The sequence below is a fragment of the Mytilus galloprovincialis genome, chromosome 10 (genome assembly GCF_965363235.1).
Source record: "Mytilus galloprovincialis chromosome 10, xbMytGall1.hap1.1, whole genome shotgun sequence".
Classification (NCBI taxonomy): Eukaryota; Metazoa; Mollusca; class Bivalvia; order Mytilida; family Mytilidae; genus Mytilus; species Mytilus galloprovincialis.
In genome coordinates, this window is record NC_134847.1 from 85,425,442 (window position 1) to 85,445,776 (window position 20,335).

The 20,335-nt window shown below is 31.0% G+C and overlaps 1 protein-coding gene across 1 annotated transcript in view; it reads right to left on the bottom strand.

The window, feature by feature from the left end:
- Positions 1–20,335, bottom strand: part of LOC143048673 (uncharacterized) — a 70,343-nt gene that overhangs the window by 43,217 nt on the left and 6,791 nt on the right. The window contains exons 5-9 of the mRNA XM_076222479.1: positions 20,122–20,238; positions 17,179–17,238; positions 16,514–16,582; positions 13,070–13,338; positions 570–853 (exon numbers count right to left, since the gene is read on the bottom strand). Coding sequence (XP_076078594.1) covers positions 570–853; positions 13,070–13,338; positions 16,514–16,582; positions 17,179–17,238; positions 20,122–20,238 — 799 coding nt within the window. The remainder of the gene's footprint in view (positions 1–569; positions 854–13,069; positions 13,339–16,513; positions 16,583–17,178; positions 17,239–20,121; positions 20,239–20,335) is intronic.

The window sequence follows — 20,335 nt, forward strand, 5'->3', positions numbered from 1 at the left end:
GAACCAGGAAAATTTGTCAAATGTAGTACACATATAAGTGCTTTTTGTCAACTTGTCTTGACCATAGAACAGACAACAGCAGAAGGTCACCAATAGGTCTTCAATGCAGCAAGACACTCCTGCACCAGTAGATGTCCTTCAGCAGGCCCCATGACAAATATTCAAAGGCTATTTTTATTTTTATTTTCTAAATTTTACTGCATACCTAGCACTTTTCTAGTTCTATTTGAGGGATATGTACCTTTTAACCCATTCCCTACCCCCAGATAACTGCATACCTGGTATTGTTTCAAGTTCTATCTTACTGTAAATTCAGAAATTATTGCGAGGTTTTTATTATTGCGAAAATTGCGACAGAGTTGGAAACGCAATAATTTAAACTCGCATTTTAAAATATTTTATATGAATAAAAGCAGGATTTTTCCAAAAATCGTAAAAATTAAAATCGCATTTGAGTCTAAAATGACAAAATCGCAATAATAAATGCACGCAATAATTTCTGAATTTACAGTATTCTTAGGGATATGCATCCCTTTAACCTTTCCCCAACCACCCTGATAACTGCATACCTGGTACTGTTTCTAACTCTATCTGTGGGATATCAGATGCAGTAATAGTAAATGACTTTGGTCTGGTTGGTGTGTCTGGGTCCTCTATAATCAGAAGTGTTCTACTGAGTGTTGGAGAACCACCGCTGACCGTGGCACGTCTATGTTGTGTGTTAGTTACGACAGGAAGTGTGTACTGTGGTGACTCTGAGCCACTACGGAATACGTCGTTATCTGTATCGTTACCATCATCAGTTATATCGTTTATATCCTCTTTGTCATCAGAGGCATTCTCATTCTCATCTCTAAAATAAAACACACATCTTTAAAGTTATACTTATTACAGTGACTTGACTGTTAGTGTTGCTATCCACCAATTGCAACTCATTCAAAATTTTGACCAAATTGCAATTTGTTTTATAAATCAAATTGTTCAACTGGTCAGAATATTGAACAAATTGTTCAGTCAAAATGTGAATGTGCAAGGTGATAAAATAAAATATACTTACAATCCTATAAGACTTTAACTCCACTTTATTGATGGTATTTCTAAATCAGTCTATCAATCTGTATAGTTATATTATAGCCATTACCATACTAAAGGTGAACTGTTTTATTTTTAATTGCTATAAAAATGTCCAAACTAAGCTTTTATATAGTTTTTCTTTCGAAAAGTATTCTATATTCATAAGAATCACACATTATGTGAATAAAAACATTTCATATTCAGTAAAATATTTGTGAAATTGCAATATGTTTGTAGGAAGGGGAGATAATCTTTTTTGGTTTCAAAAAATCTTTATTCAAAAGAATAGTATTTTAGGTTATCTCCACAAGGAAACTTATCAATAGCATATTGTTATTTCACACATATTTTACTGAATATATGATGTATTATTTTAAATGATATATGATTCTTATAAATATAAAATCCTTTTTATTTTTAATTGCTATAAAAATGTCCAAACTAAGCTTTTATATAGTTTTTCTTTTGAAAAGGATTTTATATTTATAAGAATCATATATCACTAGAACACACCCGTGATATCACGGGTCCGTGACTGAATTAAAGTATATAACTATGCGCAAGCCTTATTTTAGTATTAGTATTGTCATCTGATAAAGTCATGCCGATTATAAGATACACAGTTTTCTTTGCTTTTAAATCTTTCTGTTTGAACCCGTCGAACTGGAACTTGTCAATTATTGGTAATATTAATTATTTGGAAAACAAAAGGTCCTGGAGTTGAGTATTTTTTAATAAACGGCATTGTCCTTTATTAGTTATAAATAAAGTTGAATTCTTTAATTCGCTGTTTTACGTCATGCCCGCTAACAAATTGAAAACTGTACCTATACGCCTTATTTTTAGTCACAGATTTTTGTCAAGCCTTCGACTTTAGTCGAAAAAGCGAGACTAAGCGATCCTACATTCCGTCGTCGTCGGCGGTGTCCACAAATATTCACTCTGTGGTTAAAGTTTTTGAAATTTTAATAACTTTCTTAAACTATACTGAATTTCTACCAAACTTGGACAGAAGCTTGTTTATGATCATAAGAAAGTATCAAGAAGTAAATTTTGTGAAAATAAAATTCCATTTTTTCCGTATTTTACTTATAAATGGACTTAGTTTTTCTGCGAGGAAACATTACATTCACTCTGTGGTTAAAGTTTTTAAAATTTTAATAATTTTCATAAACTATCCTTGATTTGTACCAAACTTGGACAGAAGCTTGTTTATGATCATAAGATAGTATCAAGAAGTAAATTTTGTAAAAATAAATTTCCACTTTTCCGTATTTTACTTATAAATGGACTTAGTTTTTCTGCGAGGAAACATTACATTCACTCTATGGTTAAAGTTTTTAAAATTTTAATAACTTTCATAAACTATCCTTGATTTGTACCAAACTTGGACAGAAGCTTGTTTATGATCATAAGATAGTATCAAGAAGAAAATTTTGTAAAAATAAATTTCCACTTTTCCGTATTTTACTTATAAATGGACTTAGTTTTTTTGCCAGAAACAAAACATTCACTCTGTGGTTTAAGTTTTTAAAATTTTTATAATGTTCTTAAACTATCCTGGATTTCTACCAAACTTAGACAAAAGCTTGTTTCTGATCATAAGATATTATTCAGAAGTAAATTTTGTAAAAAAAAAAATCACTTTTTCCGTATTTTACTTATAAATGGACTTAGTTTTTCTTCCAGTTAACATTACATACAGTCTGCAGTTAAAGTTTATAAAACATTTATTAGATTCATAAACTATCCTGGATTTTTTACCAAACTTGGAAGCTTCTTTCAATCAAAAGACAGTATCGAGAGGGAAATTTTTATTGATGTTTTTCCTCATTTTTGTTGAGTCTGCGATTAACAGCAAAAGTAGGCGAGACACTGGGTTCCGTGGAACCCTTACGAATTTTTAGTATTCGTATTGTTATCTTAGAAAGTCTTACTGATTAAAATACTACAATAGGTAACAATTTGACAACTTAGTAGTGTCAACCCTGTGATTATGACCTGTGTATATAGCTTATTAATCCTGAATACACCGTTTGGTGGTGCGCCTGTCAGATGCGGAACGTACAGATAAGGTAATAGGGAACAGGTGAATATACTATTGGTATCGGTATCGGACTCGATCCAGAACTTTAATTATTGGCAATATTAATTACGTGGAAAACAAAAAGGCCTGGAGTGGTGTAATTTTTTATCTACACCTTTGTACTATATTAGTTATATATAAAGTTGAATTCTTTGATTCATCGTTTTTACGTGATGACGGCTGACAAATTGGGCCTCGTTATTTTAGTATTATAGATTTACAATAATACATCATATATTCAGTAAAATATGTGTGAAATAACAATATGCTATTGATAAGTTTCCTTGTGGAGATAACCTAAAATACTATTCTTTTGAATAAAGATTTTTTGAAACCAAAAAAGATTATCTCCCCTTCCTACAAACATATTGCAATTTCACAAATATTTTACTGAATATGTAATGTTTTTATTCACATAATGTGTGATTCTTATGAATATAGAATACTTTTCGAAAGAAAAACTATATAAAAGCTTAGTTTGGACATTTTTATAGCAATTAAAAATAAAACAGTTCACCTTTAGTATGGTAATGGCTATAATATAACTATACAGATTGATAGCCTGATTTAAAAATACCATCAATAAAGTGGAGTTAAAGTCTTATAGGATTGTAAGTATGTTTTATTTTATCACCTTGCACTTTCAGTCTTGACTGTGGTTTTCTACAGCAGTTGGTTCAAATTTCTGACCAGTTGAACAATTTGGTTTAATAAAACAAATTGCAATTTGGTCAAAATTTTGAATGAATTGCAATTGGTGGATAGCAACACTTACAGTCAAGTCACTGTAACATATACCAATTGTTATTTTCAGTGATAGCAACGTGTGCACATGTGGCATAAAACTACATAAATTATTGATTAAAAGTCAAATCAGCCAAAATTGGATATATATATATATGTTAATCATGATATGTTTCAGTTTAGGGTGTTTTTTTGGCAGGTTATTTTGAAAGTTTTTATTTCTTTGTATTCAGACTTTGTATCTACCATGACAGCTGACAATAGGTTATGTCCCTTAGAAGACCTTACAAAGGGCTGGAATCCTGGTTTCTTTGAATTATTTTTAAATCATGTAAAGTGTCATAAAAAATTCAGCTTGAATCCCTTATTCCACTTAAAACTTCTCATTTTAAATAACTTGATCTGTGCCAATGTCTAACGTCATGATGTACAAACTTACTTATTCTTGTATTTTTTCTATATTTATTTTGTAACCTTTATTCACCTTAGTTTACTATAAAGGACAAGGTACGAAAGGGCCTGTTTTTGTCCCCCCTATTTTCTCATTTTTCAATTTCTGTTTTGGAAAGCTACTTATTGTGTTATAACATGGGATTTCCCTGATGTTTGAAGTTTGTTTGGATGAACTTCAAAACCTCTTATTTTTTGCAACTGGGTGTCTTAGGTGATGGGGGTTAACTTTCTGTTATTATTCAAATATTTTTGCAGCTCATTTTACAACAAATTGTTATTTTTTTAGTGCCTGTGCCAGGATTTTTTTTATTCCAATGTTATGGGAACTGTTTTTTGCTGTCTAAATCGCCAATTTTTTTACTGAGTCATGTAGGCGCACGATATTACATTTTTAGAAACAATGGCCAATAATCGTTATTTTTCCTTCTTTTGGCGTTTTTGGTGCCCTTTAACCCCCCTTATCTCATCCATTTTATGAAATTAATGATTTTTAAGATCATTAAAACAAACTTCAAACCTAATGTGATATTTTAACTTGATAAGTAGCTTTCCAAAGCAAAGTTTAGAAATGAGAAAATAGGGGGGCCAAAAAACAGGCCTTATCGTACTTTGTCCTTTACACATTATATTTCACCCCTCCCCTTATATATATGCTGTCTATAAAGCTATATACATGATATATATATTCTTTCTAAAAAATTAGGTAAAGGAAAAACAACATGAATTGATGAAAGTATCAATTGTGAAACGATCTGAATTAATACATTGGGACACTTAAATTAACAACTCTTAACACCTGAGTAAAGATCTTGTAAAGATTAAATAAAACAATATTATACTTTTCACCATAATAAACCTACCTGATGTAGAAAGAAAAATGTGACAATTATATCTCTGATCAAAAATATTTCCCCTACACTAGATATCAATAAAATCACTTGTATAATCTATATAACTTATCTACCATATATATAGGTGATACAGGTACAAAATATGTACTTCTCTGTTTATCACTTTATATATTATTTACAAAAAAGATAATGCGTTCACCTGGAAAAAAAAAATACCTCAATTTTAAAAGATACATAAAACTTGTCACATTTTCCACACCTTTGATCTGTAAGTATTTCATCAATTTCATCAATGGGGCAGGTAATGAATTGAACAACAAAAGATGTGTATCAATTATTAAAATAGAGTTCAACTTTAGTAACCTTTAAATCTTCTAAATCAAGTGTTGAAACCTTACAACATATTAGGAGTTTTACACACACACATCGTAAATAAAACTACAGATACATGGATGGATGGACATAAAATGATGCTATCAATCAAAATCAATTGAATACACATCAGCCATAACTTTATACATTCCAATTTAAATGTGAAAACTGTTGATGTACAGCCTCAAACAACGTTAAACAACTTAGTATCTATATGTATTAGTAAAAGGACATGTAGGGTATACATACACAATCAATGCTTCAGTTTGTAACCTACTTTTAACAAAAACTTTGACCTGATGAGGGATATCCACATTGACCTTAAACATACTGACCCCTATAATCATAAGCTAATACCACTATGTTAATGATTGTTAAACATCATCATGATGATAATTTATTTTGCAAAATTAGAATCTAACAGACCTTTTAAAAGAACCAAAATTGGTCTTGAGAAGTGGGTAGACAGGGAGGTAGCTGATTTCTGTGTACACCTATATACATGCCCTTTCATGTTGTGTAGTTTTTGTAATTAGTGCAACATGCATTCTATCACCTAGATAACACTATTAAATTATCTTTTCTATGTTAATTTACTGACACCTTCACCCTGTTTTTCCCTCCAATAATAGGATACCCCTATCTGTACATGAAAGACATCCTCATTAGAACTGTAAGTTGCAGAGTCTCTAATTAAACAAGTAATTTGTGTTATATCTTATCCAATTTAAAATAAATATTAGTTTACCAATGCATTGAATGCGACAAATACTTAATCTATTTGTCAAGTGTCAGTTTACTAGTGTAAGACAAATATTTTTTAACTAGGAAGTGTGCATCCAAAAAAAATATTTATCCCTAACTTATATATCATATGGTCCGAGTACACAGTTATCGTCCTTTGATTTTCGTTGTCCACAAATATAGTCCTTAGTGTGGACAGTGTGTTACTTGCCAATGTTTGTTATACCCCTTCCAAATTTATTTCTCCATGTTTTATGCCTCATATTGCAAGTAGGGGGATGAAATGACACTGTAAAAAAATTTGGGTCATAAATATTAATGTAAAGTAGTGATTAGGTCCAGCTGAAAAAGGTCAAAAATTAGCACTTCGGAAGCTGTCAAAAGATTTCAAGACCCCCTCAACATACAATTGTCCATATTTTGAGTTAGAGCTGATGAAGTTTTCTATAATTTTGATATAATTTGTCCCAAAAGTAGTACAACACACTGTAAAAATATTATTGAGAAAGCGCAGGTGGGATTTTTTTAATTTTCATTTATTGTCTAAAAGAAATGCACTACGAAATAACTGTGTACTCGGACCTAAGAGGTGAAATCAGGAAATATAGAATCTGTACTTTGGCAACTTCCCTGAATGATTTGATGGTTTCAATTTGTCAAATAGCATAAAACTAAAGGATTTAAATTTTTAATTGATAGAATTTCTGCAAAAATGATCAATTCTGGCATTATATGGTCAAAATAAGCATTTCATAGCTTTTTCAATTTTGATGCCTAAGTGGCATTCTGACTTTCTATCTGACATATTTTCATGTGTCAATATCTGTGTTTCTATGCTTTAATCCAGTTGTATTACTCATTTGTGAACTCTGAATCTTAAGAAAAGAAGATTATCTCAGACAATATGAGCAAAATGTGTTGTATAAATGACCCTCGTCTAACGCCCTGTTTGGATCAAGTTAAATGTTAGGAGCATGGCACATAAAAGTTGAAGTCCATAATAAAGACCTCACTAAATTAGTATAAAAAGCACTTAACAATGTCTTTTGTACCTGTTTTATTTCCCATAATATCTCTCTTTACTTCTGCAGGATAGCATGTGGTTCAAATATAAGCCTGTTGAGACTAAAATTGCATGCAATTTTTCACTAAAAAGTGAAAAATCTTTGTATCAGACCATACTGTCTGCTAAAAAAGTTGAATGTATGAGCCTTTTTGTGCTCAGATTTATTGTATCATGTCACTTGAGTATAGAGATGATAGAAAAGACACAATTTTTTATTTCCTATAGCTTCAATATGCATTTTTAAATGTAAATATGTGCTACGGCCTAAATTGACACTAAATTATTTTTAGTCTTACTTGGCCTCAGACCCTTTTAAACTAATATGATATGTTATTTGTAAGTTTTCTTTCCATTCAAAGTACATTGAATACATGTGTAAGGATTATTAATAATCAAAAAGCTTCACAAATTTAAAATTGCTGGAAAATATTACATCTTCATGTAAGGCCCCCTTCATTGAAAAAACTCCATTTTTAGGCACAGGCTCATATAAATTTGACTTTTGAAAAATTATGCTAAGTCTGATATATCAAATGAGTATTCTATTGCTTTAAATACATAATATATTATATATTAAGGCATTTTAAAAGTATTTTTTTGCAATATTTCAATTTTAAAAGCCCCAAATGTTGATAGTTGAAATTTCTCAATTTTAACGTCTAAATTTAACACGCAAATTTGAATATAGAATTAATCATATTGTCTTTAATATATATCCTATTGCTATGAACTCTGTTAGCAGTCTTATAATATATTAAGCTTAAGTCATACCAAGTTTTATTAAGATTGGTCAACTTTTTCTATCCTATTAGGTCCGAGTACACAGTTATCGTCCTTTGATTTTCGTTGTCCACGAATATAGTCCTTAGTGTGGACAGTGTGTTACTTGCCAATGTTTGTTATACCCCTTCCAAATTTATTTCTCCATGTTTTATGCCTCATATTGCAAGTAGGGGGATGAAATGACACTGTAAAAAAATTTGGGTCATAAATATTAATGTAAAGTAGTGATTAGGTCCAGCTGAAAAAGGTCAAAAATTAGCACTTCGGAAGCTGTCAAAAGATTTCAAGACCCCCTCAACATACAATTGTCCATATTTTGAGTTAGAGCTGATGAAGTTTTCTATAATTTTGATATAATTTGTCCCAATAGTAGTACAACACACTGTAAAAATATTATTGAGAAAGCGCAGGTGGGATTTTTTTAATTTTCATTTATTGTCTAAAAGAAATGCACTACGAAATAACTGTGTACTCGGACCATATGACAGGCAGCCCAACTTCCCTATCTCTTAAATATGTGATGCTATATTTGCACAGCTATTGGGATATTAGTATAACAGTATAAATATTCAATTTACATAATATCTTTAACGTTACCATCATACTTCAATAAGGTGAGAAAATCAAAGAGCTGATAGCTCTGAGGTGGAAGAAGGTGAATAAAAGGTAACTTGAATTACCATAAAAGCAGCCCCACTTACCCAGGCTGCTTTGTTCCATTATCGTTAAAATGTATTTTTTTTCTTCAAACAAGAAAAGGTCATAAGTACATGGATTTCCCATCCGTACAATCATTTTCTATGTTCAGTTGACTATGAAAATTAGGTAAAATCTTTAATTTGGCAGTAAAATTAAGAAGATCATATCATAAGGAACACATGTGTACTAAGTTTCAAGTTGATTGGATTTCAACTTCATCAAAAACTACCTCGACCATAAACTTTATAACCAGAAGCAGGACGGATGGACAGACTAGAAAACATATTGCCCATAAATGGAGCATAAAAATAGTAAGACTTGTAACATACCCGCCAACTTTTGAAAGTTCCCATATGAGTTTTTACTGCACAACAACAATTTTAAAGGTTACAATTTTTAGCGACATATTTTGCACGATCTGGATTGTCTAGAAAAAGTGTCATATTTGTATGATGAACTTACATGCCTTTTCCTTAAGTCTGTTTGCATGATTCTAGTTATTAAATCGGTAGAAAAAATATACATGAAGCTAGCAGACCAGGGTTTATTTTCCAGATTAAGAATATTAGATGCTTGTTGAAATTTCCAATTTTGAATTGTGCACAAAGATGGACCTTTAACAGGTTGAGAACAACACTCCAAATGAGGGTAACCTAACTGGAAGATCATTACAACCCACTGTAAAAAATGAGCACAAAAAAAAAGTCATTTATATTCATATTATTTGATGAAACTTTTCCCCAAGAACTATGCATCTATTAAGTTCTGAATGGTCAAAACATGTCAAAAGAATTTTCTGTTGTTTCTAAACTTATATATCTTTTTTTATTAATTTGACCCCTCATTTAGAAAAGTTGTTCCAAATATGAATTTTCCCACTTTTGAGTTTAATAAAAATCTTCAAAATGTTTTTGTTTTTTTTAAACAGTAAAATGACCCCTTGTTTTAGGGACAGTTCCTCATTTTAAGGGACACCACTCATAAATTGGGGGGGGGGGACCCAACCTGAATACAAAAATAAAATATGTTACAACCAGTATTATGTCAATAAATTGTCAATAAATTAGTGAAAAAAATACTATTTACTATATTTATCATGTTTTTGGTAGTACAGTAGACTCCGGCCAATGAGATACCCAAATTGTCAGCTAAAAATATCTGATTACCCGATATATTCAATAAGACGATGAATGTATATTCATTAAATATTCTACAATAATAAGTAGATCTATGTGAAAGGGCTGGAGGATTGATGGAGTGATTTTTATCAATAACATCACCACGATGTTTGTGAAATAAAATTATCAGCTGATTATGTAGCTATGATTAAAATTTGTTTCCACTTGCAGTTTTTAAATCCTATATTTATTAAAATCAATTAAATGTCCTGAAGTATTTATGTAAATTATTATCTTCCATCAGAGACATATATACACATATATGTGTATATATGTCTCATGTGTATATATGTCTCTGCTTCCATCCATAGTTTGTCTTTACTTGTTTAGTAAACAAATTATTTACATTTTCACACAGGTAAACTAATTTGGCTATAAATAGATTAAAGCATGTCTGTGTAGAATCTCTTATCTAAAATCGTAATTGTTATAATTTTACTTTTTGAAATAATCAAATTTAGATTTATGAAAATATTCATGATTGATAAAATAGTATTGCTTGAAGTTTACGCTTTCAAAGACTATTTATGTTTAGGTCATGGTTCTAGAGGCTTCTTCACATAGTTGTAAACAAACCAATATGGCCGCCACACATGATTACCTTTGCACACGTGAAAAAAATATGATTGGAAATTTAAATTTATATTGCAATAAATTCTTCAGAAGGAGGTACATTGAGTTTCAATTATATTTCTTTTTTTATGAGCATTTAGAGTTTAATCAAATTCTCCAAACAGCAACGTATTGCTCTTGTCAACTGAGTTTTGAATGATTTTATAAATAGATTCAAACCATTTGGAGTAGAAGGGCATCTAATTCACATGACAAAGGAAAACCATGAATAAAGACAACACTTTATATATCCTTTTTATTTATATAAAAACAAAATCTTCTTGTCTGCAGGATTGCAAATTCGTAACTTCAAGGGCGAACTCTTAAACAGGGCGAGTTGTCCCGATACCAAATTCACGCATGCGTAATACAAATATCTACAGTTAAAACATTCTGTTACAAGTAAACAAATAACGTTCATTTGGATGAGATGAAATCTAATAATTTACATAAATAAAAGGGTCATATTTACGATAGTGATTGTTTTTCAATCATAATTTACAAATTAAATGATTCAGATGCCTAATCATGTGTAAAAATCGGTGTCAGGAATCTTAAGTTGTTATGAAATTGTAATACACGAAACGAATGCGGCATACGGAGGCTCAATGGTCAGCCCCTTAAGTCTTCAGAAGACTTGACGTCTTCTTCCACTAAAAACAATATTACTGTACTACATTAGTATCAGTTTTATTAGATTTGATCAAAATATACATTTAGAAAAGTATGCTGTCCTTTTCCATGTCAGAGCATTAAATAGATTTAACACTGTCAATTTACATTAATTTTTTTTTCATTAATTCAATTATATTTGATACATGGATATGTATGTGATAAGGTGAATTGTTACATTTACTTATCTAAGGGACATAACTCCTGTATTTTTTTTTTAATCAAAGCTCAAACTTTCACATATCCACAATGCAACTTTGCAAATAATCTATATTTTCAAAAGGGGCATAACTCCTTAAAAAAATTAATTATCACTGATCTTAGAAATTGGTTTGAGAAATTGTTGAAATAAACCTTTGATATAGAGGAATTTCAATAGACCTTAGCATAATTTGTATTAGTGAAAGCCAACAAAACTAGGGATAATCATGCACAGATATTCCAAGTGACATAAATCCTTCATAACTAGTAGAATTAGATTGGCACTGATTTTGGAAAATATCCAAGATATAAGTATACAGTATCAACATACAGTTTGGACGTAAATTTCTTTTATTTTATCAGACAAGATCTGATAGATGGATTAACAGACAAATATCACTATCTATACTTTGCAGTTTAGACAACAAACATTTAACATATTCGTTTACACACTCTCAAAAATATAAGAGCTTTTAAAATTGAATATTTGAATTTCCTGTCTGTTCAAAGGAGATGGCATATTCTGATGCTCAATGGTTGAACATGTGCATGATGCAGCCCAGTTTTTTTAGTCTGCAGTTTTACGTTTATTCCATTTTCGTTACTGTGGATACATTTATAATTTTCGAGGGTACACATTTTCATGGTTTTGAGGAAACCTTGAATTGTCATGGGTATTTGATGAACATTTTAATTCCATTTTCATCTTTGACCACAAAAACTGGTATCCCACAATTAATAATAAATCCATAGTAACTATTAGTTGTTCAATTTACGTATTGTACATCAACTAACTCTAACTAAATAATGTATTTTCTTGTTAGAAAAACATATGTAAATAAACAAGTTCCAATGTTCCTTGCATTCTACATTCAAATGACATATGTCATGTATGTCGTCCGTCCCATGTGCTTCAAATTTATTATGATTTTTATAGATTCTTTGAACTCATGATCAAATATGAAGTAATTCTGTGGAGTAGTATATGAGAATGAGCAACAAAAAAATTTGTTGGCCTAACAGACAGTCAGACAGGTTGATATACATGGGGATTGCATTATAGCCAAACTTTTAAATTGGAAGTATACACTGTTGTCTTTTATTAAATTGTATTGAACTACACATTTGAAAAAGGAATGTAAAATAGAACATGACATCACAATGGAAGCACTTTTAAAGTATTGGCATTGCACACTCATGGTAGAACAATTCAAAATGGATAGCGACAACATTTCATAATCATTGTTGTACACAAAATGAGATTGGTAATTATATTTAGCGAAGCAGTGATATGTTACACTACAAGATACTTTAAAATGATTGTTAATAAAAGACAGAGTAGAAAACTCTTAATTCTACTTGCTGATCATGATGTAGGAATCTAAAGCAGTGAAAGTTTAAAGTTTCTTACTAAAAGCAAAGCAAGAAAAAGAATGGACATACAATGCTCCTTGCATTGTTATCATGCTGAGTGTAAGGCAAAAACACTTTACTAAAGTGTTAAAGTGGTAAAGATATAAAAGTGTTAACTCACCCTACAACTGACAACAGATTACTACCAGGATTGACAAATTCTTGTAGAGATGGTCGTGCATTCTTTGGTTCTCCTTCACGAGATCTACGTTTCTTCAGAGATTTAGGCAGAGTAGAGATCTGTTGGGCATGGTGTTTGTTCATCTGTTTACGTTTGTTGGGTACCTGACCATATGGGTTTATATGGTGGGGGCGTTTCTTTAGCAACAAGTTGACCTCTTTAGGTTTTTCCTTCAGAATGTTCACAAGTGACTTCAACTGCCATCCAACCTGAAGAGGTATTTAAGCATAATACAATGTTAACTAAAGTCTTTTTTAACAATAACATTATGGAGATATGAACAGAGAACGAGAAAACATTATAAACACTGTTGCTTTGTTTTGAGTTTATAGATTTTCCATTTAAAATGTACAACAACAATTACAACCACCAAAATGGTATTTTTCCTTATATATGGAAGTGTTTAACGACCTTGACTGGCTTTTCAGCCCTCGCACGGTCGGCTCGGTGCCCGAAGACGATTGGTGAGCATTTAAATATTTTGTGCCGTGGGTCAGGAACGGGTAGCAAAGGACGCCGAATGGAGGCCGCCATCTTGGTTTTGGTGAGTTGATTTTACTTTTTGACTATTTTTGTTGTTTTCTTTACTTCACAACGGCTGCTTTCAGGGCCAGTTTGGTCAGCTTGGCAGCCCGCTAGCCTCGATGATGGAGTACTGGTAAATGAATCGTGGACGTAGTTCTAAGATGACAGGAAGCGTTATCAGGACCAAAGCCCTGAGGCAGTGAAATGTAGGTCGTATCACCCAACAGCCTAGGATACAGCCCTCGGACGTTAATCGGCATGACACTCCCCATAATAGACAATGGTTTTGGAGGCATGTTAACGCGGGTACGCCTACTACTACGTCTCTCTGTACGGCATGGATTGGTTTCTGTCATCTTAGTAGTATGTCGTTGACCATCTAGCAATAAACCCTCATCGAAGATAGCGGGTAAAGGAGAGCTGACCCAGCACGTCCGTTCAGCTGTAAGGACTGAGACGTGACTGATGATGAAAGAATTAGAGTATCATTTTGCATTTAAACATTTGGAATATAACCACATTGTTTCATCCACACTCCTTTTACTAATAACAAGATTCTAACTTTAGGATGGTATCCAACACTTTCACTAAAATTAATTTGGCTCGTTTAATTTTCATAAAATTTTGTCAAAGTAAATCAACAAAAATATAAAAATTTAAAACAAGATTTGAACTAACCATTTAGTCAGAAAAATTACACTGGATATATACATGATATAGCAATTTGAAAACCACCAATTTTGATCATTGAGAAGCTTAATATTCTTTTTACAACACAACATAATTGAAACATTTAACTGAATTTACAGAAATATATCCCTGATGTGTTAGGTACCACCTTAAATTTAGTATTTGTATTTTAATTGTTTTTGTTATAAAATGTTGCCATGACAAAACAAATTTCACCAGTTTCTTTAATGTTTATCACTTAATTCTTTATGTCAATGTGTTATGAAGGTATCATTCTACAAACCTTGTAGGTTTGATAATAACAAATAATGCATTTAATAAGACTCTGGCATATAGATGTTTACATTATCTCAGAGAACACAGGATTATCTCCCTTTTTCCAAATCAGGATTTAATTTAATTGAAAGCCTACAAATCCAAAGATGACTTTTCTCATTGGTCTTTTAGGAAATCAAATATAGGTATATTGTCTATCTTTTGTCCTTTACATGCATGTTATATGTCTTCTGAATCCTTCCTTTTACTGAAGATTTATCTTTACAACAATTTGTCTTAAAATGATCTCCCCTTACACAAGAATTGAAGTTAGTGAAAATGATAGATTACATTGAAGTCTTTTGTTGAAACTGTGTTATAAAATTTTCTCCCCTTACAGAACAATAATCTTAGTGAAAATGATTGATAACTTTGTAGTCATTTTTAAAGCCATGTTTAAAATTACAGTAGATTCCGGTTATTTGCATAGCCTATTTGTCAGACAAAATTATGCAATAAAGCGGAGTATGCTTATATCCGAAATGCCAAATGACAGTGTCAGAGTCAAATAACATCGATAGAACAGATCAGGAAAATTATCCCTGAAGAAAGATCCACTTACAACATACTGAATGTTGTTTTATTCTAATAAAAATTATATGTCTAGTGTCATATGTGTTATTTTATTTTGTTTCTTTAAATAAAGATTATAAACACATTTTGTTTTAGTTTATTTGGTTCCGACTTTCCTTTACCTGTGATACGAAAATAAACTGTTCTAAAAATAGATTTGTTTCTATGACCCATATGTACAATGTACATTGCTATGCTTTTAATTAAAATATACTTTTAAACAATACTTCACAGTTTATAATTATTTTAAGAATAGATGTGTAATGAATTGCCTTTGATATGCAGTTGGACATTGAAGAAATACCTCGTATATATACGAAACTAACAAGGTGTTATGCAAAGCAGTAATGGGGCCCTGTACGGGTTATTTTCTGGACACAAGTGTTGAAAGTGAGAAAATATAATAATTAAAAGTAAAAGCTCTTTTCATAAAATATTAGCAATAAATGATTGATGTCTAAAATTCTTTACCCATATATAAATGCCCTACAATATTTAACATTAATACAGATCCCCCAAGCCCAATTACAACAGTTCACATTGGTTAGGTCATGATCGATAATTAGCAGGAGTAATTGTTTTTAAAATTAACCCCAAATGTAATCTATGGACAATTGTTTCAATCCAATCAATTATTAACACCCTTTCAAGTTTGAGATAGAATGGTCAGTGTTTTTACAACAATTACCTGTTTGACATTTTTATGACCTCGAGGCTTAAAATAGAACATGGGAAACTTTACCTGTGTAGACATCGAGGTTTATTTTTAAACCAAATTCCATAATATAAACACGAAAGAAACTGTTTTAAAACTTTATTTGAATAACACAAAAGTAAATATGTAATAATAACGAAAAATTATACTTACCAAATTGCCGTTTCCGGTCAAAAATCTCGTCAGTTTTAACTTAGCATATCTAGACGGCAATAATTTTCTATGCAATAAACCGAAAGGCCACTTGTAGAGCTATGCATATAACCGGACAATTTAACATTAGATGAATGGGAAATGGTTTTGTGCAGGAGAAAACTATGCAATTAACCGAATTATGCTATTAAGCGGTATGCAATTAAGTGGAATCGACTGTATCTCCCTTTACAACAATAAACTATGTTTTAAAATTATCTCCCCTTTCACCATGTTTACAATAACTAAACTAAGTAAAAAGATTGATGACATTGTAGTCCATTGAAACTATGTTATAAAATTATCTTCACTTACAAAACAATTAAACTAAGTAAAAATAACTTTTGTCAATCTAGACCTTTGTTAAAACTTACAACAGTTCTGTTATTGACTTGTATAACTTCATCCCCTTTCTCTATCTTCCCACACAGATCTGCTGGAGACTACAAACAGTTTACAGTAAATTAACAATTTTATAGTAGAGGTTTTTATAGAATCTTTATTTTCCATACAAAATTTTGCAACATAAAATAATTCTTCTTCTATGCCTTTGCCTTTTTTATGACAGTATGAACTGGTCTAGTCTGTTTCCCGACCGTTATTAAAATTCTTGACAATATTATGTAATATTTGTATATTTCGAAGGCATACTGAATGTTTTACGGAGGGGACCAACCTAGAACTGATCAGATGCTAGTTCAGTTAAATTCTACTTGACAAATTATATATACAGCCCAAATATCAATGTTGCTTTAGATTCAATGAATAATGTGAAAAACAATTACATACAGGAAGATTATACCTAATCTTCTAAAGAAATAGCTAATGAATTGTTATTTTGATATTTCTATAAAAATGTGTTTTTGTAATTAATTCTAATAGTGTTGTGTGAAACTAACTAATACTATCAGGAAATGTTACATATCGATCATTATTCAATACAATGTTAAAATAATTGTCATATTATCTTGTCTCATTTACACAAGAATATCTAAATTTAGAGTAGATTCAGGAAATATAAATGTGATGGTTGACTTACCATTTCCTTTATACCACCTACTACATGTATACCATAATACGCTGACTGTATAGTTATACCCTGAAAATATAATATATTTATAGCAAAACTGTGACTGTATAGTTATCCCCGGAAAATATAATACATGTATACCATAATACGCTGACTGTATAGTTATACCCTGAAAATATAATACATGTATACCATAATACGCTGACTGTATAGTTATACCCTGAAAATATAATACATGTATACCATAATACGCTGATTGTATAGTTATTCCCTGAAAATATAATATATTTATAGCAAAACTGTGACTGTATAGTTATCCCCGGAAAATATAATACATGTATACCATAATACGCTGACTGTATAGTTATACCCTGAAAATATAATACATGTATACCATAATACGCTGACTGTATAGTTATACCCTGAAAATATAATACATGTATACCATAATACGCTGATTGTATAGTTATTCCCTGAAAATATAATACATGTATACCATAATACGCTGACTGTATAGTTATACACTGAAAATATAATACATGTATACAATAATACGCTGACTGTATAGTTATACACTGAAAATATAATACATGTATACCATAATACGCTGACTGTATAGTTATTCCCTGAAAATATAATATATTTATAGCAAAACACTGACTGTATGGTTATACCCTGGAAATATAATCAATCATTACATGTATACCATAATACGCTGACAGTATAGTTATACCCTGAAAATATAATCAATCATTACATGGATACCATAATACACTGACTGTATAGTTATACCCTAAAAGTATAATATATTTATAGCAAAACTGTGACTGTATAGTTATACCTGGAAAATATAATATATTTATAGCAAATCCAAATAATCAAGAGGCTTAAAAGGAAACACGCATGATCATGAGGATTAAATAATATGAGGCAGGCATTACCTGTAAATGGGGACGAAGTCTGTATGAATTATTTTTTTGTAACTTAAAAATATTTGTTAAAAAAAAGAAACGGAAATACCGTAACGTTTCCGATTTTGGTTCTGTTGTTAGGGATTTTAGTTGTGACGTTATTTAAGTTATGACGTCATATGCAATGTAAACAAAGAAACGCTATCATCAGGAAACGTTTTTTCATATGAAGGAATTATTAAAAATGAAATTGGTATTGCCTTCCTTCCTATTTATACTAGACTGATAAATATATTTTTTTTCTCAAAGATTCATAGAAACAAAACCAGAAAAATTTGTAAGGGTTCCGCGGAACCCAGTGTCTCGCCTACTTTTGCTGTTAATCAAACACTCATCAAAAATGATGAAAAAAATCAATAAAATTATTCCTCTCGATACTATCTTTTGATTGTGAGAAGCTTCTGTCCAAGTTTGGTAAAAATCCAGGCTAGTTTAAGAATCTTAAAAATGTTTTAAATACTTTAACTGCAGACTGTATGTAATGTTAACTGGAAGAAAAACTAAGTCCATTTATAAGTAAAATACGGGAAAAATGGAATTTTATTTTTACAAAATTTACTTCTGGATACTATCTCCTGATCATAAACAAGCTTCTGGCCAAGTTTCTTACAATTCCAGGATAGTTTAAGAAAGTTATTAAAATTTTAAAAACTTTAACCACAGAGTGAATGTAATGTTTCCTGGCAGAAAAAACTAAGTCCATTTATAAGTAAAATACGGAAAAAATGGAATTTTATTTTTACAAAATTTACTTCTGGATACTATCTCCTGATCATAGACAAGCTTCTGGCCAAGTTTTGTACATTTCCAGGATAGTTTAAGAAAGTTATTAAAATTTTAAAAACTTTAACCACAGAGTGAATGTAATGTTTCCTGGCAGAAAAAACTAAGTCCATTTATAAGTAAAATACGGAAAAAATGGAATTTTATTTTTACAAAATTTACTTCTGGATACTATCTTATGAACATAAACAAGCTTCTGTCCAAGTTTCGTACAATTCAAGGATAGTTTAAGAAAGTTATTAAAATTTCAAAAACTTTAACCACAGAGTGAATATTTGTGGACGCCGCCGACGACGACGACGCCGACGGCGACGGAATGTAGGATCGCTATGTCTCGCTTTTTCGACTAAAGTCGAAGGCTCGACAAAAAGGAAGTACATTGTAGATTTCCGCGCAGGTCGGGGATTTCAAAACGGCGACAAAAAAAATTTGAACGATTTTGAGTTCATTAGTACAATTTTAAATTCGGGAATTTTTCCCGAATTTTTTTTTAATTGAATTTTCTACTGTTATTGGGGACTTCGTCCCCATATTATATAAATTTAACTGATACTTTTGTTCCTCATTTGAAATATTAAAAAAACTGTTTTTCAATAAGTTACAAATATATAAATACAAAACATATGGTTGCAGTTTTCAAGCATACAGAAAATCTTTTCAGTATTTGATTAGAAGAGTGTGTACCATCTGAAATAGAAGACTTTCTAATTAGTGCATATCTCATAAATTTCCTATGTAGTAAATGTTCCTTACGTCGTAACTACAATCCCCTTCCCTTTCATGAATTTGACTTACCGAATTAGACTTTTTACCGGATTTGCAATCACATAAGCAACACGACGGGTGCCGCATTTGGAGCAGGATCTGCTTACCCTTCCAGAGCACCTGAGATCACCCCTAGTTTTTGGTGGGGTTCGTGTTGTTTATTCTTTAGTTTTCTATGTTGTGTCATATTGTGTACTATTGTTTTTCTGTTTGTCTTTTTCATTTTTAGCCATGGCGTTGTCAGTTTGTTTTCGATTTACGAGTTTGACTGTCCCTTTGGTATCTTTGGTCCCTCTTTGAATAAAGGTATACTCGATTGAAATAATCTGATTTCAATAATAAATTCCTCTGAGTAACAAAATGCAGACCAGTACATATAATATCATTCAACATATTTTAAAAAAATATTTGCTGAAAAAAATAAGATATATACCAGTTCTTCTCCTGGTTTCTTCCTAATGATGGCTATCTCTAATGATGTTGGCTGTATCACCAATGGATCTCTGTTCTTGATGACTAACTCATCACACACCTTTGACAAGTTGTCACACTGTTAAATACAAATCATGAAGTCAATAGAAGTTAACAAAATGACTAACATGTTCTAAAGTACACTGTGATTTGCTTGCTATCACGGCTGTCAGGGT